The sequence below is a fragment of the Pipistrellus hanaki genome (assembly GCF_964339955.1).
Source record: "Pipistrellus hanaki genome assembly, chromosome: 11".
Taxonomy (NCBI): Eukaryota; Metazoa; Chordata; class Mammalia; order Chiroptera; family Vespertilionidae; genus Pipistrellus; species Pipistrellus hanaki.
The window spans coordinates 56,062,402-56,090,085 of record NC_140513.1 but is presented as its reverse complement, the minus strand read 5'-3'; the positions used below and the strand labels follow the sequence as shown (position 1 = coordinate 56,090,085).

At 40.6% G+C, this 27,684-nt stretch overlaps 1 protein-coding gene across 1 annotated transcript in view; it reads right to left on the bottom strand.

The window, feature by feature from the left end:
* Positions 1-27,684, bottom strand: part of FOCAD (focadhesin) — a 274,520-nt gene that overhangs the window by 169,702 nt on the left and 77,134 nt on the right. Inside the window, exons 8-11 of the mRNA XM_084898094.1 lie at positions 23,494-23,700; positions 15,867-15,954; positions 12,480-12,682; positions 8,683-8,940 (exon numbers count right to left, since the gene is read on the bottom strand). Of these exons, the coding sequence (XP_084754220.1) occupies positions 8,683-8,940; positions 12,480-12,682; positions 15,867-15,954; positions 23,494-23,700 (756 nt within the window). The remainder of the gene's footprint in view (positions 1-8,682; positions 8,941-12,479; positions 12,683-15,866; positions 15,955-23,493; positions 23,701-27,684) is intronic.

Below are 27,684 nucleotides of genomic sequence, written 5' to 3'. Positions count from 1 at the left end.
ATGTTTCTATGTCTTTCTCCCTCTCCCTTCCTCTCTGAAATAAATTAAGATATATTTTAAAAAAATAAGAAAAGACTAATTTTCTTGTAGTGAGCAATATTCCCAAATTGCAAGCATGCCTGCTGATGCTGATTCACTTAGACCCTCTCAATCTTTGACATGTGCTTACTGGTACATGAGTCATGATTCTGCGTATACCTGTTCTATTTAGGTATAAACATCTGAGTAACAGTGATTTGCTTAATTACAGAAGAGCTAGTGGAAGCTAGCATAGTAGAGACAAAAATAGACACACAGGTTGAGATCCGGCTGGATTTCAGCCAAATGTTGAGGTTCTTTTAGCTTTTAATATCTCTACAACTGACTAGGCCAATGTAAAAAATGTAAAGCTAGTGAACCTAGTTTATTCTTTCATATAAATTTTTTAAAATATATTTATTGATTTTTAGAGAGAAGAGAGAGATATAGAGAGGAAGGGAGGGAGGGAGAGAGACATCTATGTTACCTCCGCACTTAACCCAACCAGAGATCGAACCCAAATCCTGACTGGGAATCAAACTCGCAACAATCTGGTAAACACACAGGATGATGCTCCAACCAATTGAGCACACTGGCCAGGGCTTAAAAATATTTTAACTAAAAGTTCTAGAGAGACTGTACATCATATTGAGTAGGAGCACCAACTCCGGAACCATATATTCCAGGTTCAAATCCTGACTGCCAATGAGTTTGTTAATATGTGCAAATAAAGTGATTAGAATAGTGATGAGTATATGAGAACATGTCAATATAGGTTATTTTTTAAATCCTCACCTGAGGATATATTTTATTGCTTTTTAGTGAAAGAAAGGGGAAGGGGGAAGGAGGGACAAGGAGAAGATGAGGGGAGATGGGAAGAGGAGGGGTGAGGGATCTGCCTGGGACAATACTGGCTATTTGTATTGGCTATTACTTTGTTCAAGAAGATAGCTGAGCTTCTATATGAGTAGACGATGTTAAAGCCTAGGGAGCTGACATGGATTGCTTCTGTAGATGCAAGAAAATCTTTCCTTCAGTAAGACTCTCCTCCTATTTGAAGGGCTGGCTATGGAAGCCAATGGTATGGGAAGTCAACTGGCAGCTTCACTTGGGGTGTCAGGCCATGATGTTGTAGACAGGGACCCTTTCCCTTCCCCTTCCCTGTCCACTCACTAAATTAGAAGGAAAAAAAATTCTGGCAGTGGTGGAGTTCAGCGTACTTTCCCCTTGAGCAGAATTCCTCATGCCTGTTATGAAATTCAGGTACCACAAAATCCGATTCCCCTCTGGGTCCTTCCCCATACTAGAAGCCAATCCAAGGCAGGTCTTGACTAGCAGACAGAGCTCCTGTTACCTGGCATTCAAATGGAGCAGACAGACTCCACTGCTCTCAGCGCAGGATTGGACTGAATCCTCACCACACCTCACACTTCACCCCATTCTTTCTGATACTCATTGTTCAGTGACACAAGACAAGTGGTTTCTGCTCAATCATATTAATAAGATAGTGTCACAGTGATCTAGAGCTGAACTGAAAACCACAATCAAACCATTTTTTTTCAGTAAGAATTGTAAGCAATTTCCAATCTGTAGACTCCTCAGGAGATAACCAACCCAATAGTAACAATTTTCCAGGAAAAGCAAGAAATTGACACAGAACAGTCTTACGGAGTGCTCTAGGCTTTCTGCAAAAACAAAAATGGCAAAACATTAAACAGTTCAGATGCCAGTTAAAGACGTTGATCCTATGCATATCTACGTGGATTTTATAAAGAAACAAACATTGCCACTGGGTGGAACAGATGCTTGACTCTGTATTGTGGCATGTGTTTCTCTTTGTCCAATTGCTTCGTGCTGACCAGCTCATCCCAGTTTTGCTCTAGGCATCATGGACAGGATGGCAGTACAGTACTCCTTATCCGTAAGGCTCTTTATTAAAAGGACTGTCCATTTAGGCTTCTTTTTGCTGTTGTGAGGAACCACCAGACTTCAGGAAGCCGACTGACCTCGGGGGGGAGCAATTCATAGAACCTGGCGACAATAGAACAGAGGGCAGAGCGTCCAAAGCCTCTTTGTGCAAGTTCTCTTATAGAATGCCTTTCCTCCTTTTCTCACAGCAGTAACTTACAGGCCATTAAATCTCACACGTTTCCTTTTCATTTTCATGTTAAAATATGGCGTATTACCCAGAGCAGAGCTATCACAGGATTCTGCCCTGAAAGTCAGCTTTCTGCTATTTGATAATATATGACTTTTAAACGACCAGCATGTCATGGGCCATGAACCTAGCCACATAAGTGATTTCAAATGGCTCAGAAGTGTGTACGTTTTTACAAATGGAACAAATTAAGGCCTGAAAACATTAAAGGATAAAACAAAACGATCAAAGATTGCAACTGTTCCATTAAGCAGGACCTTTAGCTAGACTTAACCACCAATATGCAAAATCGAAGTAAAAGCCCACAGAGTTGTAAAATGCAAGTTAAATCAAAATAAAAACAAAAAAAACCACAAAGCTATCCCTGCTTCCAAAAAAAGAGAAGCCAGCAAGCAGGAAGGGTCTGAAAGAGGCATTGAGTTTCACAAAGCTCAACTTGTTAAGCTCCTCAGTGAGGGAAGGTTGGAAGGAAGGAACTTGTGGTTCTCTGAAGTCAACGCTCATTACCTTTTCCTCTTTGGCACATTCCATTTTATAAATCAGAAACTGATATGCCTTCTACAAAGTATTTGGAGCTATTCCATTGAAGTAGACATACTAAGCTATTGCAAGATTTTATTTTAAACCACCTCGGCCTATGTAAAAAATTACTAATCTTTGTGGTTAATGTTCAATTCAGATAAAACACATTTTCTTGAGTTCTAAAAACCACTACCAAATATCCTTAATTTCCAAAAAAGAATATAATCTTTTGTCAGGGACCCTCTCTACATTTATGTATAAGACATATTATTAAGCATCTAATGATGCCTGTAAGGCTCTTGCAGAATCACTCGGCCATGTGAAAAACAGCTTCCACCGACATCTCTATTATTCTCCAGGGCATAAGGCTTCAGATGGAGAAATCTCAATACGGACAGCTAGAGGGAAGCCATAGTTAATAAGTACCAAATATTAAAAATAATTACAGAAAGTCTTATATTTAATATGTTCATAATTACACATTTAATATGCTAATAATTACATATTAAATAAGTAGCTAATAAGTTAATATAGTCCATGTAAGCTAATAGATACCAAGAGGTAAGTAATATCCCTTTCTTCTTAAGGAGGCAGGAGCCAGAGAACATGGTGGGGGATTAATGAGGGGCTCCCCAGCTAGTTAAGAGTTTACCTGGAGCTGCCAGAGGGATGACGGGTGGAATTACCTGAAGTTAAAATCACGGTTGGCAAAGAACTACACATACAATCCAAAATGAAAGGAAGAGATGAGAAGAAAGGAAAGAAAAAGTAAGATTTCTGGCTGAGAGTCTTAGAAGCCAGGTACCATCAGGCATATAGAATGGGTTGAGAAGTACAAAACTTGTGCTATCACCTAGTGCAGTAGTCAGCAAACCGAGTCTCGCGAGCCACATGCAGTTCTTTGGCCCCTTGAGTGAGGCTTGACATTAGAACCACTTCTTCAAAATAGACTCGCCCAGGCCGAAAACCGACTTCTGCGCATGGGCCACGAAGTTTCAATCGCACTGTACGTGCATGCCTGCACGTGGTATTATTTGTGGAAGAGCCACACACAAGGAGCCAAAGAGCCGCATGTGGCTCTCGAGCCTCGGTTTGCCGATGACTGACCTAGTGAGTGTGTATTAGTGGCACGCAGCGCAGCTCAGAGCAGGTGTGGTTCTCACTAATGAGAGGTCACAGTGCTGGGCTCTTGTGAATGGAGAGATAGGAGGTTAATCAATACTCACTGATTAACTGGGAGTGATTAACCTCTTCTTAAGGAGGATATGTCGATCTCGGACATTACCAGATTGTCCAGTCATGTTACACAGTTTGGTCAATCCCTGGCTAAGGGTTTGAAATATGACTTAATATTGCCCTTGAAATGCTATAAATTAAAGTTCAGAAAATGTCCTCATTTAGTCTTGGGGTCCACATTATCCTTTAATTAACTCAGAGCCTATGTTTAATATTCATTGCCATTGATTTCATACCAGATGTGACCAGATACTGGACAAATCAGAAGTAGGAAATAGCTCTCCTCCTCTGAAGAGGAAAGAATAGGTCAACTAGACATCACTGAACATGAGCCAAAAAGCAATGTGCTTCGATTGTCATCAGGCATCTCTGAAGGCAGCCTGAATGATTTACTTCTAAAAAAAAAAAAAAAAAAAAAATCAGACATACACCAAAAAAAACCCACACCATTACTCACTGTTATCAGAAAGGCAGTAAATATAATCAAAAAGCATGTGAACCTATCAACTGTCACTTCCAGAAAAAAAGAAAAAACACAAATTAAGGAAATGGACGGCACTCCATTTGTTATAAGCAGAGACTCTGATATGGAAACCCTCTCTCTAAACTAAATCAAAGTGTTGAAAACTTTTAAGACCCATGGAAAGGCACACAGGATTCTTTCTTGGATCTTTCCCCAGAACGCTCTACGACACTCCCTCGACAGTGTAACAGGCACTTAACTTTTACTGAGCGCTGCCTGACTGAAGCTTGTATCTCTGCAAAGATAAGTCTCATGTCCGCAGAAGAAAACTATAGAGGATTATTAGTAACTACTGATATTTCTATATATAGGAGGGGAAGTTCCTTACTACTTTTTTTTTTTTTTTTAACAAGTGTTGATTTATTGCTATGGTTTGGGTAACTATCTAGTTATTTTAACATCATCTGTATCCAGTTAACTTTAAAATGGTATGTACAAGGCCAAGTTCCCTTCAGACTACTTAGCTTCATAATCTCCCACGGTACTAAATGTATTAAACCTAATGGAAAATGCATGCCACGGGAGAATCCAATGAGAGACTAAGGATAAAAGCTTATGGGGGAAGAGGGATCCATCAAAGTACATGGATTAGAGAGGGTAAGAAGTAACAGAACCACATGTTTTTTAAAAGTATATTTTCTTATCATTAACACTAATAGACATTATTAGTTGATATGGATCATTTGTATTACTATTAATTAGTATTACTAAAATAATTTCTATTAATACTTCAGAATCCTAACAGTAATGCCAAAACATACTTCAGATATGGCACATCTCTGTCAATATTTGTCACATAAAATGCAAGGTAAGTGTTCTGCAGGCCAGCAGATTCTACTATAGAAGGTAAGTGATCACCCAAACAGGTGGAAGTCAACTTCTAAACTCCTACTCTTACATATTGACTTAGCTTCTGTTTATTAGTAGTCTAAGATTTTCCTTTACTATGAACTTCCTCATGAACTTAAGCCAAATAATTGCTTATATAATATAGCTTCATTCTATAAGTTGAGAGAAAAAAATAAGCATGCATGAAATGTTAAAACATTTCATGTAATCTTGTTAAAGAAATAGATCATACTCCTCCAGTAATAAATCACAACCCTAGCTTGTTTCGATTGAATCTACTTCAAGTACAATACTTCCTCACAATTAGAAAACTTGCTTTTTCAAAATATTCAGTTTTCTCTTTTTAATTGCTTTCCCTTGTAGCTTGAAGGCCTGTGAAATATGATCCGGCCACTTCATAAAGAAAAGTGAGGGAAAACACTATCTCCAACTTTGGGGGCATTTATTTTGTTCTTTTCACAACATCCCCACTTTCAAGTTCTTATTAATGACGTTGCCTTTGCTTCTGCATGAATTTGTGTTAATTACATTTCAACATTTCACCTCACTATTCCTCTTAACAAGCACGACTACACTAGATCTTTGTTCTATTTTCTTTCAAAACTAAGAAGTAATCAACAGAGGTGTAACATATTTACTTCAATTTATGGCACTGCTTTGTAATAAACATTTAATGAATAAATAAATGAATCTGGATGACCACTCTAGTGCTTCGCAACCTTTCCCATTTCATGGCACACATGAAAAATAATGTGTATACGAATATTGGAGTAAGTAAATAAACACCAGGTGGCCAGAAGCTACCAGCTAAGGACTCTGACAGCCTGAACTTGGGCAACTACCAGGCTACCACAGAGCCAAGAGGTGGGAGAATAATGTTAGCACCCCAGAAACTCAGTTATAGTTCAGTATCTTCAAAATGCTAACTATGAAATTCTTCCCCAATTTTTTTTCCTACTTTGCATACTTCTACGTTTTTTCTTTTCTTTTCTTTCTTTTTTTTTTTTTTTTTTTTTTTACCAGGAAACTATTTTTCCTTTGTGGACTCATCCCTCCCTCATTCCTCAGAATCCTGGTGGCATATATGATGCCAGGACCCTGACACTTCACTTGTCTCCATTCTACCAAGGATAATCAATTCAAAGCCCCTGTCCTGCCATGATGGTTGATCCAGGGTGAGCACATGACCCAAGCAAAGCCTATCCAAACTCTCTTCCTTTTAGGTTGGGAATTTTAGGTTAAAATGCTTTGGCCTTCCAACTAAGTCACAGAGGAAGGAAAGAAACTATGCAGTGAATACATGGCCTGGGCCATGGCTGTCCTAAATTCTAGAGCGAATAAAAACAGTTTTGGACAGATGGGTTTCTGCTACTTATAACCAAAGTATCTGTCTAGAATTTCAAAGATTCAATGAATTTCCTGAGTATCAACACATACGTATTGTATGCAATACATGTTTCATATCAGTGGCACACACAGATCAGGTACCTACTGTCTGACTTCTTTAGATATCATGACATTATCTGATATTTCTTTATTCTAAAGATATTATCCTACAAAATGAGAACACTGAAGAGCAAACATTTGGTAGAAGTAAGACCACTAGGGAAGGTGAGGGGAGAAATAAAGTAGGAAGGAAGTTGAAATGAGTCCATTATACAAACACCATGAGGCAAAGGTCCTTTGAGTACATTTCAAACCCATTTGCAGAATCAGACCCAAGGAAAAGTTTTTGTGCGAGAGCAGCAGTTATTTTCTTGACAAAAAGGAATGAGCATGATGAGTTAGGACAAAAAGGAATTCCAAACACTAACATCATCTTAAACATCCCCCTACACCACCACATTTTTTTCCTATAGGAACACAATTTTCTTAAAGAGATGGACTTGTCCCTCACCATGCTTAAAAAGAAAATAATATACTACACCTACTTGGTTAGAAAACTCCCTCAGAGGAAATGAATTCTACAGATCCTATCCAATGGGGGGGGGGGGGGGGGGGAGGGGATTACAGAGTATTATGCTAAATATGTAGCTCATTTAGCTGCTATAAAAAAGAAGGAACTTTTACCAGTTGCAACAGCATGGATGGACCTGGAGAGCATTATGCTAAACGAAATAAGCCAGTCAGAGAAAGATAAGTATCACATGATCTCACTCATTTGTTGAATATAATGAACAACATAGATTTATGAACAAAAATAGATCCAGAGACAGAAAAACACTGAATGGACTATCAAACCTCAGAGGGAAGACAAGGGAGGGTGGAGGGGGGTGGCGGCGGTACCGTGTGTGTGTGTGTGTGTGTGTGTGTGTGTGTGTGTGTGAGAGAGAGAGAGAGAGAGAGAGAGAGAGAGAGAGAAAGAGAGAGAGAGATCAAAGGACTTGTATGCTTGCTTATTAGCATAACCAATGAACACAGACACTACCTGTGTTCAGTAGGGGCTTGTTCTGGGGGGTGGGAGTGGCCGGGGAGGCGTCGATGGGGGAAAAAGGAGACATATGTAATACTTTAAACATTAAATAAAAAAATAATAAAAGGTGGGAGTGGGGGAGAGGTCTTAGTAATGTCTGACTGCTTTCTTATTATACTCCAATTCTGTGCAGATAGCAAGAATGACTATTTATCCTCACATCCCAGAACGTTGATCAATGTCATATAGCGAGGAACCAATACTTTTTAGTTTATTAAGTTACTGAATAAAGATAGGATCAAATTGCAACATTAAGAAGTTAATGCCGCCGGGACCGGTTTGGCTCAGTGGATAGAGCGTCGGCCTGCGGACTGAAAGGTCCAGGGTTCGATTCCGGGCAAGGGCATGTACCTTAGTTGTGGGCACATCCCCAGTAGGGGGTGTGCAAGAGGCAGCTGATCAATGATTCTCTCTCATTGATGTTTCTAACTCTCTATCCCTCTCTCTTCCTCTCTGTGAAAAATCAATAAAATATATTAAAAAAAAAAAAAAAGAAGTTAATGCCTATGGGATAGGCACCTTTACACTCAGTTATTTTATATCTATCTTAAAAGATCAATATTAGAACGAAGGGATATACATCTTAAATAGGCTGCATAAGTTAACAAAAGAACTTCAAATGAGCAAATCCACCAATAAAGAGAAATACCAAAATTGCATCATGGAAGATATCCTTGCAAAGTATGCTTTCATTCAAGAAATATTTGCATACATAACTCAGAGTAAGGAGAGGAAACAACAAATTGGGATGATAAGGACAGGAAATAGAAGAGAAAGAAAAAATTTAAAACTCATTAGGCCCATGATTTAAAACTGATAAAAATCCTGCACAAAGGAAGGATAACCCACATTTCCAACCGCCCAGCTTTCCCCCCATTACTGCTCCATTGTTTGTTTCTTTACCTGAGAGGAATCTGCTTGAGCTAATTCTGTGGTGATCTTCAGTATTTGGCGAAGATTTCGTCCTTTATCTTCAACAAGGAGGTGAACCAGCAGCAGCAGAACAGGCACAGGGATCGTTGTAGTAATAGGGAGCAAGGACTCTACGGAAGCCAGCCAGTCACTGGCTGCAGACTCGTCTGCCAGTACCTCAAGGAGCCTCCAGGTTGTAAATATGGAAGCATATGTGCTAGAAATGGGGAGCGCAAGCTCGAAGGGCAGCTGAAAAATGAAAAGCATAGAAAGATATGAATAAAACGAGAAACAAATATTGGTCAGAATTATATTTGACATGCATTTATGTTTTGTATTTCATGATAAGAAATCAATCCTTCCAACAAAATGAGTACAGAATTTTCAGTGCTTTCTGCAAACTGCACACAGCTAATGGAATTACACAAGGAGAAGACAGTTGTTATAAGAAACTCTGGAACAGTTTGCACTACTTTTCTTCCTATTTACTATTTGTTCCCAGTTAAGGCAGAAAAAATACACACAAAAAATCAATAAATAAGACCCAGAGGCAACACTGTTTGGAAAAGGCATTATCACTAAGAAAGTAGTCACTAACAAGAGGAAAGATACAAAAAACAAACGGAAAACGTTGCATTTGTCCAGCTTCAGACCCTGGAAGAGGCAGCCCGAGCTGCGGGGACTGGGCCCAAACTGGCTCTCTGACATCCCCCAGGAGTCCCAGATTGCGAGAGGGCAGTTTTTTGATGAAGCACCCCGGAATCAGACTCCCTCCTCCCTGGTTCTGGGTGCATCACCCGAGAACTGCAGCTGGCTAGTTGCCACAGCTTATCAGCTCCCTGATGGTCATTGTGCATCATAGCTATCAGCCAGTCACTTAGGCTTTTATATATATAGATGTGTATACACACACACACACACACACACACACACACACACAATTTTATTGATTTCAGAGAGGAAGGGAGAGGGAGAGAGAGACAAATATCAATGATGGATTTATTTTATTTTATTTTTTTAAATATATTTTATTGGTTTTTTACAGAGAGAAAGGGAGAGGGATAGAGAGCTAGAAACAACAATGAGAGAGAAACATCGACCAGCTGCCTCTTGCACACCCCCTACCGGGGATGTGCCCGCAACTAATGTACATGCCCTCGACTGGAATCGAACCTGGGACCTTTCAGTCCGCAGACCGATGCTCTACCACTGAGCCAAACCGGTATCGGCAATGATGGAATTATTGATTGGCTAACTCCTGCAGGCCCCCTACTGGGGATTGAGCCCACAACCCAGGCATGTACCCTACACTGGAACTGAACCTGGGACCCTTCAGTCTGCATACCGACATGCTACCCTTTGAGCCAAATTACATTTTTTAATGGTGGAGTGGAATACTACATATTTGTATTTGCTTGTATATGCAAAGGTAAGTGACTACACAAATAAAAAGGCGATTTATATACAGTAATTTTCATTTTCTATTTGCAAGGGTGGGAACTGGACAACTTAGAATCAGGGTGAGAAGGAGACTACACATTGTACACCATTTTATAACTTTAAATCATTGTTATTATAATTTATTAAAATTATAATTTAAAAAATTAAGTATTTAATTTATTATAGCTCTTTCCAAATACACATTCTCTTCCAAAATGTAATTCATTAAAGATTAGAACCCATTTCTTTAGACTAAGAACACTGTATTGGGCATGAGATTTGAAAGACGAGGACTCAGCCCAGCCATGGCAACAACTGGCTGTTACACAATCTGAGACTTGCTTTTTGCATTTATAAAATGGAAGTTATGACTACTTTACTGTCAAGATTACTTAGGTAGGGTAATCAGGCAGGCAGGCAGAGTGGTTAGGGGCTTTGAGGCAGGCAAACAGGCAGAGTGGTTGGGGTGATGAGGCAGGCAGGCAGGCAAAGATGATTAGGGGCAATCTGGCAGGCAGGCAAGCAGGTAGGTGGGCAGGCGAGCAAGCGAACAGTTAGAAGCCAGCAGTCCTGGATTGCTAGAAGGATGTCTGGCAGTTGGACATCTCCCAAGGGGTCCCAGATTGCGAGAGGGTGCAGGTCAGGCTGAGGAACAACCCCCCCTTCCCCCCAATGCATGAATTTTGTGTATCAGACCTCTAGTGTTAATATTGTATTGTATAACAAAATAGAGTAGGTCTCAAAAGTTTTCACCACACACACAAAAATTGTAATTATGTGTAATGATGTTAACTAGATTCATTGTAGTGATCATTCTTCAATATATACATACGAGTCTCTGGTGCAAGAATTCATACACATTGAAAAGAAATTAGAAGAAATATTTTAATATCACTATTTGCCCTTTCTCTATAATTGAAGTGTCAACCAAATCCACAATCAACAATGACAGATGGAAACACAAGCATGTGATTGGTACCAGTGAGAGTTTTACATGTATCATGCATGTGCGAGTCAACTCAGCCTTTCATAGACATAGAACAAACTTGCTTAATTAGACCTGTTTTCTGACTTTGCCCAGTGAAGCATCCCAACTTCTCTTTCTGGGTCCCAGGTTTGATTCTGGCCAAGGCACATGCCCGGGTTGTGGGCTCGATCCCCAGAAGGGGGTGTGTAGGAGGCAGCCGATCCATGATTCTCTCTCATAATTGATGTTTCTACCTCTCTGTCCTTCTCCCTTCCTCTCTGAAATCAATAAAGAAATATATTTTTAAAAATGCAAAGATAAACTAGGATGTTATCTATTTGTGGAAAGTGCTCCAACCAACGGAGCCATCTGGTCAGGGCTGATCACCCTTTTTAAAAATTTAAGCCACAGTTTATTTTTGGCTTTTCTTCTGCACCCTACAGGCTGGTTTCTGCTGCATGCTCAGAGTCACCATGCCTGGATTTTTGCTGCTGGAACATTTAACACTACATGATTAGAGGGGTCTGCTTTTGCAGATGAAACAGCTATGGCACTAGCTTGAATTTGTGTAATTCCTCTCTCTGTGGAGAGGTAAGATGCTTCACCAGTGTTACCTGATTGTAACCTCATTCAATCTCCGTAAGAGTAGTACTTGGGAGATTAAAAAGTTTCACTGAAGGTAAAACGGAAATAGCAAAAGAGAAAAGGTCTGGCAAATACAGGCCTCGGACCCATCCACTAACCACACATTCACAATATCATAATGTAAAAAGGAACCGGGACAGTGAGACTGAATGAGGATGCCTAGCAGGCGGAAAGAGGAATGGAGTGTGACAGGCCTGCCATCTTCTAGGGAAGAGGGTGGAGTAGGGGCACACAGAACACACCAATACCCAGGATGCCAGGGAACCGGGGCCTCAGGTGCCACATTCAAAATGACATCTTCCTTACAGATCTTAGAACTGCAGGCATTTGAGGAGACTTCCCACCTCGGACTGTGCCTGCGACATGCTGCACTTATTAAAACAGTGCGACAAGGAAGTCCATGCCTGAGTAAGCGGGAGAAGCACGTGGTGAAACACAGCCAGTGCCTTCTCCGCAGGATTCCTCAGGCCCTTTACTATGGATGTTCCTGGAAACTCGAAGAGAAAAAGGGTTCTACAGCATTTCCAAAACTTATTTCACAACAGGACTACTTCCTCTCTCCCTTTCCAGAAAAATATACTAACATCTACACAGCTGCCCAACAAGATGGCGAAGTTCACCAATAGAGTTTCAACCCAACACATACACTCATCGGGAGGTGAGGCTACCTGCAGAGACACAAACCCACACTACCACTTCACTTTTATTTAAGGGTGACCAGGATGAGCCTCATTACCTGTTGGTGGTCGTCTCTGCAGCACCCTTGCTGTACCGTTTCTAAGAGTTTCAGGGCCAACTGCTGCCTCGAGGGACCGTCTTCATCCGCGGATATGCAGTCTTCCAAGGCCGTGGAAGAAAGGATCTGCAGAGCCGGCATGACTAGCAGCGAGGACGACTTTGGCATCTTCTGACCGTCAGCAAAAGAGAGGAGCTTCAAAGCTATTCATCAAAACAACAATTCATGTTTTTACAAATTAATGCCACAGGGAAAACAAAACACTATTTTGTTTAAGGGTGAATTGCAAGAACTTTCCTTACAACTGGGTCACACATATAACTAAGATATTAAATCTTATCTTTTTAGAAATAAAAGGAAATTAAATAGTATCCAAAAATAAGTTATTTCTGTATATAACTGAAAACCCAATGAAACTCTTAGAAAAAATACATATCATATGTCAGAAAGTATAAATCAACTTTTTTAGGTCAATACAAATTTCTTTAACATACAATTCAACTTTTGTCCCTGTTCTGTCAGATCCTTCTACTGCCTTCAACAGACAGAGCCAAGAGCGCAGAGTTCCTGCTCAGTGGAGAGCGAGACCAACGAGTCCGCGCTTCCCTTACCAGCCCAGCTGAGCACTGTCTGAGAGGTTAGTGAGTAAAGATGGCGAAGCTGGGCTAGCTTTGCATTTTAATTGCTGAGAAGCAGATCAGGAAAGTCGCCAAGTCCATAACCAGCCTAACAGTCAAACCCAGTTTTACAAATGACTCTTTTTTCTAACATGGACACTCAATTTACATATCAGAGCCACACATGCAAATGTACAATGTCTTCGTCATGTGTACAGTCTCCCCTAGAGGAATAACAGAACAATTTAAGGCTTAAATGTACTTATTTCACGGTTACTGGATGAACCCTGATTTATGATGTTATTCATACCGTAGGCTTCTGAGCTAGATTATCAAAGCAATAAACTGATATTCCCACTATACCAAAGACAAAAAAAATTTGTAAGCCTTAAACCATGTCATTGAGTTGCCAGTATTTTATTACTAAGTCACTTGGAAGTCAAACCTGAACATAGTATGAAATATAAATACCTGTTTCTCTAACACTATTCATTTACATTTTTTGGTCTAAATATTAGTCTTAATTCATTATTGTCTCTGAGTATCATGAAAATTCATCTTTGACCATAAGGCATGAAATGCATATAAGACAAATATTTATTTATAAACTATCATAAGTCTTCCAGGCAATTTTATAAACTGCTATTTACAATCATAATTGCTATTGAAGAAGCATAATATTGTATTAATGTTCTGAATTTTTCAAATGTGAAATAATCACTAACCCTTGGTTATTCTATTTTTTTTTTTTTGAATGCTTGTTCCCAATAATAGTAAACAATAGTTCTTATTTTGCAAAAGACATGCTGGCTCAGTCATTTTCAATGCGATTGATTCAATCTAAGGTAACTTCAAATCAGAAATATTGGTTTAAAAAACAAAAAGTCTGTTATCCATCAATGAATGAAAGTATTGGGGTGTTTGATCCTATAGCATCCTATTATACATGAACCACAACAAGAGTATCTTCAGAATTTAAAAAGAGAGTTCTCTACCACTTCGGAATTTCTTTTTGTCACAAAAGAAATCCATCTATGTGAAATAACCACAAAAGGCAAATTTAGAGAGACAGAATGCACATTAACGGTGGGAATGAGGATTAACTATAAGTGGACACAAAAATTGGCAGGGAGGAGGTGATGGAAACGTTCTAAACCTAGATTGTAGTTCTGGTTGCATAATTCTGTAAGTTTCATAAAAAAAAAACTTATTTGTATACTTAAATCATAAAACATACGGTAAATAAAATCCATCTCAATAAAGCTGTTTAAAAAAAAAAGCTGTCAGTAGTAGTAGCACTAGCAAATTCCACATGTGGGGTGATGCCATGTTTATAGTTACCGGAAAAAAAGGCAAAAGTAATTCAGGAAAGGAACAGGGAGGAGGACACAAATGAGCATAAGGCCAACAGGCTAGGGTAGGGCAGGGATCAAGGCCACAGAGCCAGGGCCTCCTCCACGTACTAAAGCCATTCCAAAGACAGACTGCAAGCGTAGGAGCAATCCACCCTCAAAATCATGATGAATTAAAATGCCCAGAATAGCCAGGACAGGTTTGGCTCAATGGATGGAGCGTCGGCTTGGGGACTGAAGGGCCCCGGGTTCGACTCTGGTCAAGGGCATGTACCTTGGTTGTGGGCATATCCCCAGTAGGGGGTGTGCAAGAGGCAGCTGATCAATGACTCTCTCTCATTGATGTTTCTAACTCTCTATATCTCTCCCTTCCTCTCTGTACAAAAATCAATATATTTTTTAAAAAAATAAAAAATAAAAAATAAAAAAAATGCCCAGAATAATAGACTATACAATCAGTATTTACCTCAAGCACGTTTTTCAAATGAGGGTGGGACTGTGTCAGTGTATCGTGGCACTATCCAACAATGTACACAGAGCCTCCATTATCACACGGATTACAGTGGACCCAATAAAGCTGGGCAACATTAATGTAAAAGCCACATTTACATTCATTCTTCACCACATCATTCTCCCCTCCCCCCCCCCCCCAAAAAAAAAGCTCAAATGCTTTCAAGTTTCTGCTTATGTTACATTGGTTACTGTTCCATAAGCCAAAGCAAATCAAATGACTTTTAAAAATATTTTTATTGATTTCAGAGAGGTATGGGGGAAGGGAGAGAAAGAGAGATAGGAACAAAGATGAGAGGGAAATCATGAATTGGCTGTCTACTGCATGTCCCCAATCCAAACTAGGGATCGAGCCCACAACCATGTACCCTGACCGGGAATCAAACCCTGACCTCCTGTTTCATAGATCTATGCTCAACCACTGAACCACACCAGCAGGGCCACATCATTTTTAAATAGAACATTTTTGCCTCTCTGTAGCCCCATTCCTCACTTTTCTTTAAATAATACTGGAAAGTGAGGAGAATGTTATCTTTCATTTGCTTAACTAGGTTAATTAATAACCATAAATTAAATTTTGTCCAATGTGGCAGGAGTTTTGAATAGTAAGGGTATAGTTTTCAAAACAAAAACAAATGCTAAACAATTATTGTTTCGAGGGTTTTATGCTATTGACACTGAGGGTGAATAGCTGATATGCCCTTCAATATATTTACCAATGTCACAGCTATTAATAAATGATTCTGCACAAGGTTAATACCTTGTTGGACAAAGAGAAAAAAGATTCTATGTGAAAACAATCAAGAAAATTCCAAACAGAAACTCAAAATATATAGGGCTTTACAGTATAACAGGATATATAGAGTTCAAGGGACGCCTGCCAACCCTCAGGTTATGTTTACATTTACCTAGACTTAAGATTGGCTTCTGCTGACTTGCAGGAGTCTGTAGAAGTAGCAAAGCTATTCCAATTATGACCAGTTCAACAGGAAAATCCTAAAGAAAAGAAGAAAACACAAAGAGTTGTTAAGAAGTTCCCAGAGCCACGGCTTTATAACATGTACCCAGGAAGAGTACATTCAACATGAAAGATTGTTAACCTGTTACAGTCCTGCCTCCATACCCATGGGCTCTGTATCCACAGATTCAACCAAAAGCAAATAAAAAATGTCTTAAAAATAGTCGGTTGTTGCTGACATGCACTATGCAGTTATAGACACATGATGGTTGCATCTGTCTTGAACAGGTATAGACTTTTTTCCTCGTCCTTATTGCCTTATTATTCCCTTATACAGTATAACAACTATTTACATATCATTTAATACATTGTATTGGGTATTATAAGCAATCTAGGGATGATTTTGGGTGTGTATGAAGGATGTGCTTAGACTACTTGCAAAAACTACACTAATTTAAGAAACTTGAGCACTGTAGAGTTTGGTGTCCATGGGGCATCCTGGAACCAATCCTCCAAGGACAGCAAGGGATGAATGAAGATCAAATTATCAACAGTGAGCCTGTTCTCCTAAAGGAATAATCGGTGAATGCCGGAGCACTCATACATAAATTCAAAATCTTGTATCTGGCCAAAGAACAGCAGGCTAAAAAACATAATTTATAAGAATAATATCTTAACACAATACAGCCACATGTCTTCAAAACAGTGAATCTTTGCAAGCCACTAAAGACAACCCAAAATCCTGGATTTAAGAATATTTCGTTTTTGAGAAGTAGCTCAGTTGTCTACTTACCTAATACAGGCATGATTCATTTATATAGCTTGCATAATAAATTATACTAAATGCATTTTAATAAATCATATTATAATGGAAGAAACATTAGTGCCTAGGGAGGCAGAGATTATTTTTAAATTACAGTAATTTATTAAGCATATTTAAATGCAGCAAAGCAATAACCATAGAAACTTTAAATCATTAATTTCACCAAGTATATAAACAAAATGAAAAAGAGAAAAAGGACATGCGCATTAAGTCCCAATAAATAAGATGCAAGTGACATACAATATTATTTGAGGATTCTAAATACAGAAAACATTAACATATTATGGAACTAATAAAGGAAGGTCTACCACACTTTGCTAGAATTACTTCATTCTGAAATTTCACAGAAGTACCTGCAGAGCAGAAATACCTATAAATCATGAGGATAGGCAAGAAAAAAAGGATACGTGAGGTGGTGTCACATTAAAGAAACCCTTTAGAGAAAATTTCATCTGAGCCTCTCAGAAGTTATAATCTTGGGAATGCTATCAACTCTGGAACAATGTAATAAATATCCTACCTAATAAAAGAGTAATATGCAAATTAACCATCACTCCACTACACCCTCAAGCCACGCCCACCAGCCACACCCACCAGCCAATCAGAGTGAGTATGCAAATTAATCTCAACCAAGATGGCTGCCGCCACAGAGAGTAGGTAGGAGGCTTAGGTATCCAGGGAATGGAGGAAGCCAAGCTTTCCACACACCCTGGCCAGCCCAGGCTACACTCAAGGCTACAAAGTTTCAATTATAAAAGATAAATCCCAAGAAAAATGGCGGCAGCCACAGAGCTGGAGAGAAGAGGCTAGGGTTGCACCCAGCAACAGAGGAAGCCAAGCCTTCCGCCTGCCCTGGCTGGCTTAGGCCTCCACTCCAGGCTATAAAAACTCAATTATAGAAGATACATAAAACCAAACAGAAATGGCTGCAGCCACTGAACGAGCAGAAGGCTTGGCTTCACTCCAAGCTACAAACTTTCAATTGTAGAAGATAAATAAACCCCAGATACCAGGGCCTCCACTTGGGTCACTAGGGGGCATGGCCGGCCTGCAAACTACCACAGGCCCTTCACGCAGGCTGTCCCACACCCCAAGGGAAACCCCCACCTTGATCAGGGACACCCTTCAGGGCAAACCAGCTGGCCCCCACCCATGCACCAGGCCTCTATCCTATCTAATAAAAGAGTAATATGCAGATTGACCATCATTCCAACACACAAGATCAAGATAGCTGCCCCCATGTGGACAAACGATGGCCACCACAAGATGGCCAGCAGGGGAGGGCAGTTGGGAGGGACCAGGCCTGCAAGAAAGGGCAGTTGGGGGCAATCAAGCCTGCAGGAGAGGGCAGTTAGAGGCTGGCAGAGGAGGGAAGTTGGAGCAAACAGGCTGGCAGGTGAGCAGTTATCAATCAGGCTGGCATGGGAGTAGTTAGGGTGAAATGGGCAGTTGGACATCCATCGAGGGGTCCCAGATTGGAGATGGTGCAGGAAGAGCGAAACACGCCCCCCCCCCAATGCACAAATTTTGTGCACCAGGCCTCTAGTCTATATATATAAAAGCCTAAGCAACTGTACAGCTGGCTGATCAACGGGTAGCTATGACATGCACTGACCACCAGGGGGCAGACACTCAATGCAGGAGCTGCCCCCAGTGGTCAGTGTGCTCCTACAGCCAACCTCTGTGGCCAGCCAACCTCCCACAGTCCCTCCTCCCAGCCAGCTGGCCAGCCCGATTGGCCCTAATGGGGCCTGGGTGAGATGGCCCTGATTGCACTGGGTATTATAAGCACGCTAGAGATGATTTTAGGGACTGAGGAGGGACCCCACCCATGCACCAATTCATGCACAGGGCCTCTAGTATATCTATAAGTCATTTAAAAAGTGAAATTAATCACAATGCAAAATCTTCTAAAGATGTTATGGATTAAAAACAAACAAACAAACAAACAAAAAAAACAGCCAGCCTGGCCGGTGTTGGCTAAGTGGTTGAGTGTTGACCTATGAACCAGGAGGTCACAGTTCAATTCATGATCAGGGAACATGTCCATGTTGCAGGCTCCATCCCTAGTCTGGGGCATGCAGAAGGCTGCCAATCAATGATTCTCTTTCCATATTAATGTTTCTCTCTCCCCCTCTCCCTTCCTTTATGAAATAAAATAATTTTTAAAAAACAGCTAAAGAGAAAACTGATTTTTTAAATGGAATATATTCAAATTTTTGTCTTCGCAGCTCACATATGTTCACTATTTTGAAATACAGTTGAGAACCATGAAGCAACTCATCTGTTTGAGGACAATACATGCATTTTGAAACAAATACGCTTACAGTATACACCATCACACTATTCTTTGCCATTATCTTTTCCTCAATTTCATTTCAAACTCTGCATGTTCATAAAAAACAAAACAAAAAGAAAACCAGCAAGAGGATTTACATTTCAAATTTACCAAGAGGATTGGAGACAAAAGCATTCCTGTATTCGAATGCTATCACGGGAAAGCCTTTTCCACACAAGCGGTCCCTGAAAGGGTTATAAAGCGGCTTTTCGGGGTTCTGAAATGGTCTAGACCAGGTGTCGCAACCTGCGGCTCTTTTGAAGCTTTACCGAGGCTCCAACAACTTGCAAGCCTGTGTGAAAATGAAGGTAACGTCTTACAGCCCTGATGTGCTGACACTGTGCACTGAGGTTCAGGAGCAAAAATCCCATTAACCAGGTAAATTAAATATTTTAATTAACTATTAATTTGCAAAAATATATTTTACATTGTTAAGTGAAAAAGTCCTTTTTTTTCTTCAGATTGACAGCTAACTGCACGATCCGGTATATAGCATTAAGGTAAGAAACAATATATGCAGTGTTATATTTGTTTTAAATGTCGCAATGGTTTTGTGGCTCCCAGGTGTTTTTTTTCCTTCGGAAACGGGTCCAAGTGGCTCTTTATGTCTTAAAGGTTGCAGACCCCTGGTCTAGACCCATCTTACGTGGCGGGAACTTAAAGGTAGGAAGGCAGAAACAAGAGTAGCCTGTTCAGAACAGAGGGTGCAGGGAAAGAGCTGGAGATGCAAGACACCACAAGTAAGGAAAAGCCATTGTGGAGGATAAACCTAAATGATCTCACATGGCTTTCACTTCTGAGAGGTTATAAGCTTGTTCGTTTGATTTCTAACAGACACTACAGATTGGTACCATTTCATGAGATCTTTTCATAGACGCTGTGTTGAACATCTCGTGTGCCACTTCAAACACTGCTGTAGTTACTCTTGCTTCAGACCAATGAGACATCCCGAAGCATGGGGAGCTAAAACTTGCCAACGAGGCAACAGAAGCTCAAGTACAAATATCAACCTCTTTATTCTGGGTCCCACAGGAGGGTTTGAGACATTTCATACTGCTACTCAGAACACACTGTGGCATGGAGCAACCGGTGCTTGCAGCAGTGGCAAGCTTGATAATATTTATATGGCCTCTCCCATGGTCAGTGTTTCGATCTTCCTGCGCCCCTCCCACGTGCTTCCTGTGACTGCACTTGCACATGAATGCCTGTTGCATCAGCCTCTGCTTTGGGGAAACCCAGGGTCTGGTTCTGTTTACTTTTGGGGGAACCCAGGCTAACTCCGAGTCTACCTAAAAAGGGAAGGCAAATATTTTTTTAAAAAAGGGGGGGAAATGCCATCGGAGTCTTCCCTTGGAGTCTACACTTTTGAGCACCACCTAGGTACCAGGCGCTGATGTGCTAGGGACGCTGCTGTGAACAGGATGGTAGGGAAAATGAAGTGTAAGGAAGCTGAATCAGAGGTGAATATCTGTAGCAGACACAATGGAGGAGCCCAGCTCACAGTCTCCCAGGGCCATGTCTGGGCTACTCTGTCTCCAGGGCAGAGCTGATTGGTCCAAGCTGGGCCGATCAGACAACAGGGGCCTGATCAGATTCAGGATTTGTTTAGTTTCACTTTTTGTTTCTAAGATGAGCAGGAGGTGTGTGTTCTTTCATGAAGAAGCACATAATGTGTGTTGCTCTTTCTTTTCTGATGTTGGTAGCGATTGATGTTCAGTGCCTAGTTCAATTAATTCATTGGGAGTTAGAGAAACATGTCAGAGTGCACCAAGAGGATACAATCAGCAGAATTCACAACGTAAGAAAACTCTGCAGCTCACATAAACCAGGTTTTTCAATCCATACAGGGGGGTTAGGGGGGTGGGGCAAAAGTAGATAATACAATAATTATTAATAACAATATAAGAATAAACTGTTTTGCATACTCACATTTGTGAACCTATTCTTTTTTTCCACCCTGTATACTTCAAGGGGAAAAAGGGAGGGAATGGAAGGGAATGACCTTTAGTATAAAAGATCATGCACACAAAACTATATTATGATGTGTAGGCTTATGCATTTAGGTGTTAAAACTTTTTAAAATGTAAGAAAGATACTCCTATAGAAGTCAGGACAGTCAGGGGACAGAGGAGGTTGTAATTAAGACTAGGCTTGTGGGAAACTTCTATGGTTGCTAAAAAAGTTCTATCTGTGTGATGCTTACTAGGGTGTTTGCCTTACATGCAAATCATATATATATATATATATATATATATATATATATATATATATATATATATATATGATCACCTGAGGGCCTACTTTAAAATACAGATGCTTAAGCCTCACTTAGCCCTGCTAATTCAATTTCTCTAGGGGCAGGCCCCAGGCATTTGCATTTTAATAAACTCTGCCTAGTGATTTTTATGCACACTAGCTTGTAAGCTTCACAAACCTTGTCTGTTTTTACCTAATTATTTGTATCATATAAGTGTTTGCCACAGAAGATGCTTACTAAATATATGCTAAATGTGTAGTGTGGGTAGGGGCAGATATACAACAAGATGGTCAGAGAATGATAGTAAAAACGACTAAACTCTATAAAATTATAATTTATAATCATGTCACTAGGCAAATGAATCTAGTACAAGCACATAGGCTTCTATCCTGACTTTCAAAACCATACAGCCAACTGTTTATGATCCATACATACATTAAACCAAGCATATCTCAAAACAAAGTTGCCAATTTCCTTCTAACATCAGCTACCACTTCCAAAAGTGAAGGACACTATCCAGTTGTCCAAAATAGAAAACTAACCCTTTGCACTCCGCTGTCCCCTCTCAGGGGACATCAGAATTCTAGCATATCATTCGGATGTCTCCTCTCAGGGGACATTGCAGTTTATTAGTGATTACGGGGAATTGAGTTAATTCAACGCACGTTTCGCAAAGTAGCGTCGAGTAGCTGGTAGCCAATGTCCAGAATGGTTCGGAGTGCAAAGGGCTAAAAATCTACGAAGGACCCTCTCCTTCACCATCTAGTCACCACAAAGCCCTATTGGTTTCATCTCCTATATTTTTATTTTCCTATCTTCATTTCCCTAATTAGCCCCTTGCTGTAAACTGGATTGTGTCCTCCTAACCCCAAATTCACATGCTAAAGCCCTACCTGCCAAGGCAACAGTTGTTGAATAAAGAAGCAATTAAAGTTAAACCAAATCACAGGAGCAGCGCCCTATTCCAGGAGGATTGGTATCCTTACAGGAATGAACAATTAAGAGCTCACCCTTTCTCTCTCCTATGTGATGACATAAGCCAGGAAGATAGATAGCCCTTGCTAGGATTCAAATCAGCCAACATCCTGATCTTGGACTTCCTAGTCTATAGAACTGCAAGGAAAAAAATGCTGTTGATTAAGCCACCCAGTCTATGATATTTTCTTACGGCAGCTCTAGCTGTCTAAGACATCCCTCCTCATTTCCTGCCCCCTAAGGGTTACCCTGTTCTAAACCCTCCTCCACTCTACCATCAGAATAACCACCACACACAGACTAGCAGGGCCCTCTCTGCTCAAAGGTCTTCAATAGCATGCTATTACCTAGAACTGTGGTTGGCAAACTGCGGCTCGCGACACATGTGGCAATTTGGCCCCTTGAGTGTGGCTCCTCCACAAAATACCATGGCCTGGGCAAGTCTATTTTGAAGAGGTGGCGTTAGAAGAAGTTTAAAAAATTTGGCTCTCAAAGGAAATTTCAATCATTGTACTGTTGATATTTGGCTCTGCTGAGTAATGAGTTTGCGGACCACTGGCCTAGAAGATAAAATGTGAACTCAACTCTGGGCCTTATCTCCTATACTTTGACCCTTCAACAATACTCAACACCTTCTCGTTTTCTGAGTGGGCCATGCTGCCCTGCTCTCTCATGTGTCTGTGCCTGGGCACATGCTGTTCCTGCAGCCAGAATGCCTCCTAGCCTCTGGTGTGGACCAGGCCAACTCCTATTCCGCCTTCACACATCTGAACTCATACCCTCCTTTCCTTAATGTGCCCTTTAAATACAGCAAAGCATTCACCTCACTGTATTGTAATCATTTATTTGCATGTCTGTAAGCCCCTTGAGGTCATGGAATGCACCTTTTTATTTATGTATTCCATAGGGTCTGCCATATAATAAATGTTCATTACTTGTGTCCTACATGAGTAAATGGGAAAGTGACAGAGTGGCAGATACTTAACTGATGCTCTAAAGAGAATTTAATGATTCATTTTTATAATAAATGATATTAGTAGTAGTTGTACATTAGTATGATCCAATCATATGAGAGCAACACACCCCTTTGATATGATAAAGTATAAGTGCACACCCACCCAGCTCCTTCATGTAAGACCCACTGAAGTGATAAATGATGCATTAAATTTTTTTACTGTCCTTACCTCCTTCAGCAGTTCAACACTACGCTCCAGAAGGTGAATTAACAATGTGCATTCCCCAGTGATCTTCAAGCTGACTTCACAGACACACAGCAGCTGCAGGGTCAGCTGGGCAAGCTGAATTTTCCAGAAACCAGGGTGACGTGAAAGGCTTAAATATACTTCCTCGATAAACAGCATCGCTTCTGTTGTCTGCATCAAATCCTTTATCTGTTTTAACAAGTCATTATATATCATTACAATAAAGTACAAACCAAAGAATAATTTTAAACTACACAATAAATGTCAAATACATTTGCCTTAAAACTTATACGGTCTTAAGGAGATGCATAAATGTACAGAACTCAGAGGGGATTAAACTGTACATCATGCCTTTTCCTTCTGTCACTATGGTACACAAAATAATTGCTCCTGTTTTTATTACTGCTGCCTGGCACCAATTGTTTTCATTTATTTTTCTAATTTCTCTGATTGCAGATCTAAGACAAATTACATCACAGTGCCAACATCTAAAGGAATTTAAAGTTGGTTTTGGGTTCTTCAAATGAACTCTCCTTTCTACAACTGCAACATAATTGCCTGATGGTAAAGGGCTAGCATGTTATTCTAATTCACTATAAGTCCTTCATCTGCAAGGTATTTGCTCAGAGCACCTTAACTGAGGGCATCATTTCCACTCTCAGCAGGCAGGAGGAAAGACCATGTTCACATGGCAGGGTATCTTCTCCACAGGCTAATGGATTAGATAGGAAAGACTTGGATGCTCCTGAAAAATCTCAATTCAATTCAAGGCCAGCTGTTCTGATTACAATTCTGGAGTTGGCATTAAGGATATGGTCCTGCTAGCAGACACACTGGCATTTCCCAGAGATTAGATTACAAACAATGAACCATCTGCTTCGATCAGGAGCCTGTGTCTGTTAAATTCATCAACAGGAAAGCCTACAGTTGACCAGCTATACCTTTTACCAGTCATTACCACCCCAAGTTATACAGAGAGAAAAAAATTAATTCCTAGCAAACAAGAGAAAAAGAGATATTATAGCCAAAACTGGTTTGGCTCAGTGGATAGAGCGTTGGTCTGCGGACTCAAGGGTCCCAGGTTTGATTCTGGTCAAGGGCATGTACCTTGGTTGCAGGCATATCCCAAGTAGGGGGTGTGCAAGAGGCAGCTGATCGATGTTTCTCATCGATGTTTCTAACTCTCTATTCCTCTCTCTTCCTCTCTGTAAAAAATCAATAAAAACATATTAAAATAATAAAATAAAAAATATTAAAAAAAAAAGAAAGAAAAAAAGATATTAGATCAAGGGGGAGGAGATAGTCCAAAATACCAAGTTATAAAAAAAATAAATGTAAAAGGTTCAGTAAATTATTTTGCTCTTTTGTAAATATAGAGTGGGAGTGGTAAAAGGCCACCAAGAAAAGGAAGAGATTTAAAATTAAGTAAAGCCTTATGTCTGACATTTCCTTAAATGCATTTTTTTGGTGCATAACTGAAATTTTCCATAATAAAAAAGTTTTATTAAAGGCTCTCTAATCTTTATCATAACCACAATTCTTAACAAGAACAATTTTGAAGTAGAAATAGATCATGTACAATGGTAACATGTGTGATGACAAGAGCCACAATGATAAAGAAAGAACTGCTAGGACCAAAGTCAACAGTCAAGTTTAAGACAGCTAAGTCCCAACAAAGAAAATATAAATTGAAGGGCAGCTGGCAGGAGAAGAAAAGGCAATAGGAGTTCCACTGACCGCCCTCTGATCACAGGGCGGTAGGGTGGCATGGCTATTTCTAAAAAACTTTTAATGAATGCGATTCTATTCAGGTGCTCAGTACTGTATTCAGCACTAAGAGGAACATTTCATAGTAACACAATCTGAGAGCCAATAAACGAGAGAATTCCTGCCATAGGACAGTGAAGCCTGGAAACCATTTCATATGGAGAAGTATGAAATTGATGAAGGAAAGAAAGGAAGAAGAGATGGAAAGGAGCGAAGGATGGAACGGGGGAAAAGAAAGCAGAGAAAAACAACATAGGATGCAGATAGGCTTTTGAAAAAGCTCGTTTTTTTTCTGAGAAGAATTGTGACTAATGAGTAAAGTCTTGGGAAAATGCAGGTAAATTAGAAGTACTTGCTAAAAAGAATGAAGGAAAGAGAGGAGGGAGGGAGAGAAGAAGGAAAGGCAGAGTTTCCTTGCAAAATAGTTTTTAAAGAATATGAGAAATGCCTGTAATCAGTGGGAACATGGATTACATTGCTGTGTTCAGATTCCTCATTCTAAAAAGCCACACGTTCAGTGATTAAATATGCTTATGTTGCTAGTTCAATTTGTTTCAAATGGTGTATCCCCCACTTTTTTTCTCTTACCTATCTCAACTATATTATCAAGTAGCATATTCCCAGAAATATTCCAGAGCTCACTTTGATAAGTATTTAGGCTTGTCCATAAAAGCTTGTGAAGATGAAGACAAACCTCTATTCCAGAGCAGAGAGCAGGGTAACGCTAATAAGGTGTGGTAGAGTGTACCCTAGTTCAAGATGTTCACCACATTGCTGTATTGCCCACACAGAACAAAAGCTTGGGAAAAGCCACAGGAGAATTCATGTTAATTCCCTTTTCCCCGCCTTGATTACAGAAAGACCAATTTCTGAGTCACAAAGGCAAGAGTCACTCTCATCATTCCTTGCTAACGTAGCTTTATACAGGTCATCTGTGACCACAAATGATCATTTTGAAAAATATTCCCTCCATCCGCTAAGCAGCATGGTGCTCAGATTCTAGGGAACGGACAAACCCGGATGATGGGACGGGATGGCCTGACAAATGAACCACTCCATTAAATCACAGCACACTGGCAACTGCAGCTTTTGGTGTGTGTGTGTGTGTGTGTGGTTGGTTTTTTGTTGTTTTTTTTTTAATCTGCTGTTATAGAGATATTAGCTCAGATTTATCTCTCCCCTGAACTCCCTAGGCATTTTATCCATACCACCTCTGTTATACATCTTTCATCCACCCACTTTGAATTATGAAAATTTATTTTATTTTATTTTATTTTATTTTATTTATTTTATTTTTTTTTTTTTGCGTGTTTCACCAACTTTAATACGTTCGGAGCGTTAATACACAGTAAAAGCATCGCCAGCGGAAGCTCGGAGGGACCGAGGCAAACGACTTTCTGGAAGCTTCTTGTCGAGTGCTGCTGGGCCACGGCACCCGAGCGTCACGCTCAGGCGTGTGACCACCCAGAACCACCCCGTGATAAGGATCCTATTGGAAAAAGCACGACGTCACACTTCTGGAATCTTCTGTGGACCCACTTGCAGATGTGGGCGGCCCGGCCACGTGCTCCTGCGTGGCCTGTTGTCGAGACAGGTGGGCCCTCCTCTTGGCCACCGTCTGCCCTGCCACCGGCCCCAGGGCCGGCCGTGTGGGCACCGCCCGGAGCAGGAGCTGCCCTCCCCGAGACATGGAGCCCGGAGGCCCGGTGACCTCAGCCCGGGAGTCTCCTCTTTCCCTGGGCCAGAGGCTCCAATGCTGCAGGCCGGACGCGGGTGCCCGCAGCCCGGGAGGGGAGGGGCGGACGGTGAGGCCCCGCCGAGGCGAGCTTTTGGTGTGTGTGTGTGTGTGTGTGTGTGTGTGTGTGTGTGTGTGTGTGTGGTTGGTTTTTTGTTGTTTTTTTTTTTAATCTGCTGTTATAGAGATATTAGCTCAGATTTATCTCTCCCCTGAACTCCCTAGGCATTTTATCCATACCACCTCTGTTATACATCTTTCATCCACCTACTTTGAATTATGAAAATTTATATACTTGGTTTAACTCCCTTACTAGACCCTGGGCTTCTCAAAAGCAAGACCCGCACATGTCGTAAGGGGACACATGGAAACAGAAACCGAGCCAGCAAGCAGCCGGTCAGCCCTGGGTCCCAGGCTCTGCCCTCCCCGAGATACACCTTTTTCCAATTTGCACAAAGAGATCTTTCTGTTTTTCTTTTCTTTTTTTCTGATAGCTCACTTAGTCTCTTGCACAAGGAGAAATTCATCTCGATTCTTTTTCCTGAGAAGTCTTTCTTAAGCAAAGGAAACTTTTCACTCCTACTAATCCGAACATGGAGTGTGCTGATTTACATATCTGTGAATTTAGTTAACATCATATGCATCGGTGTTAAATCTGGATTTGGTTCCTT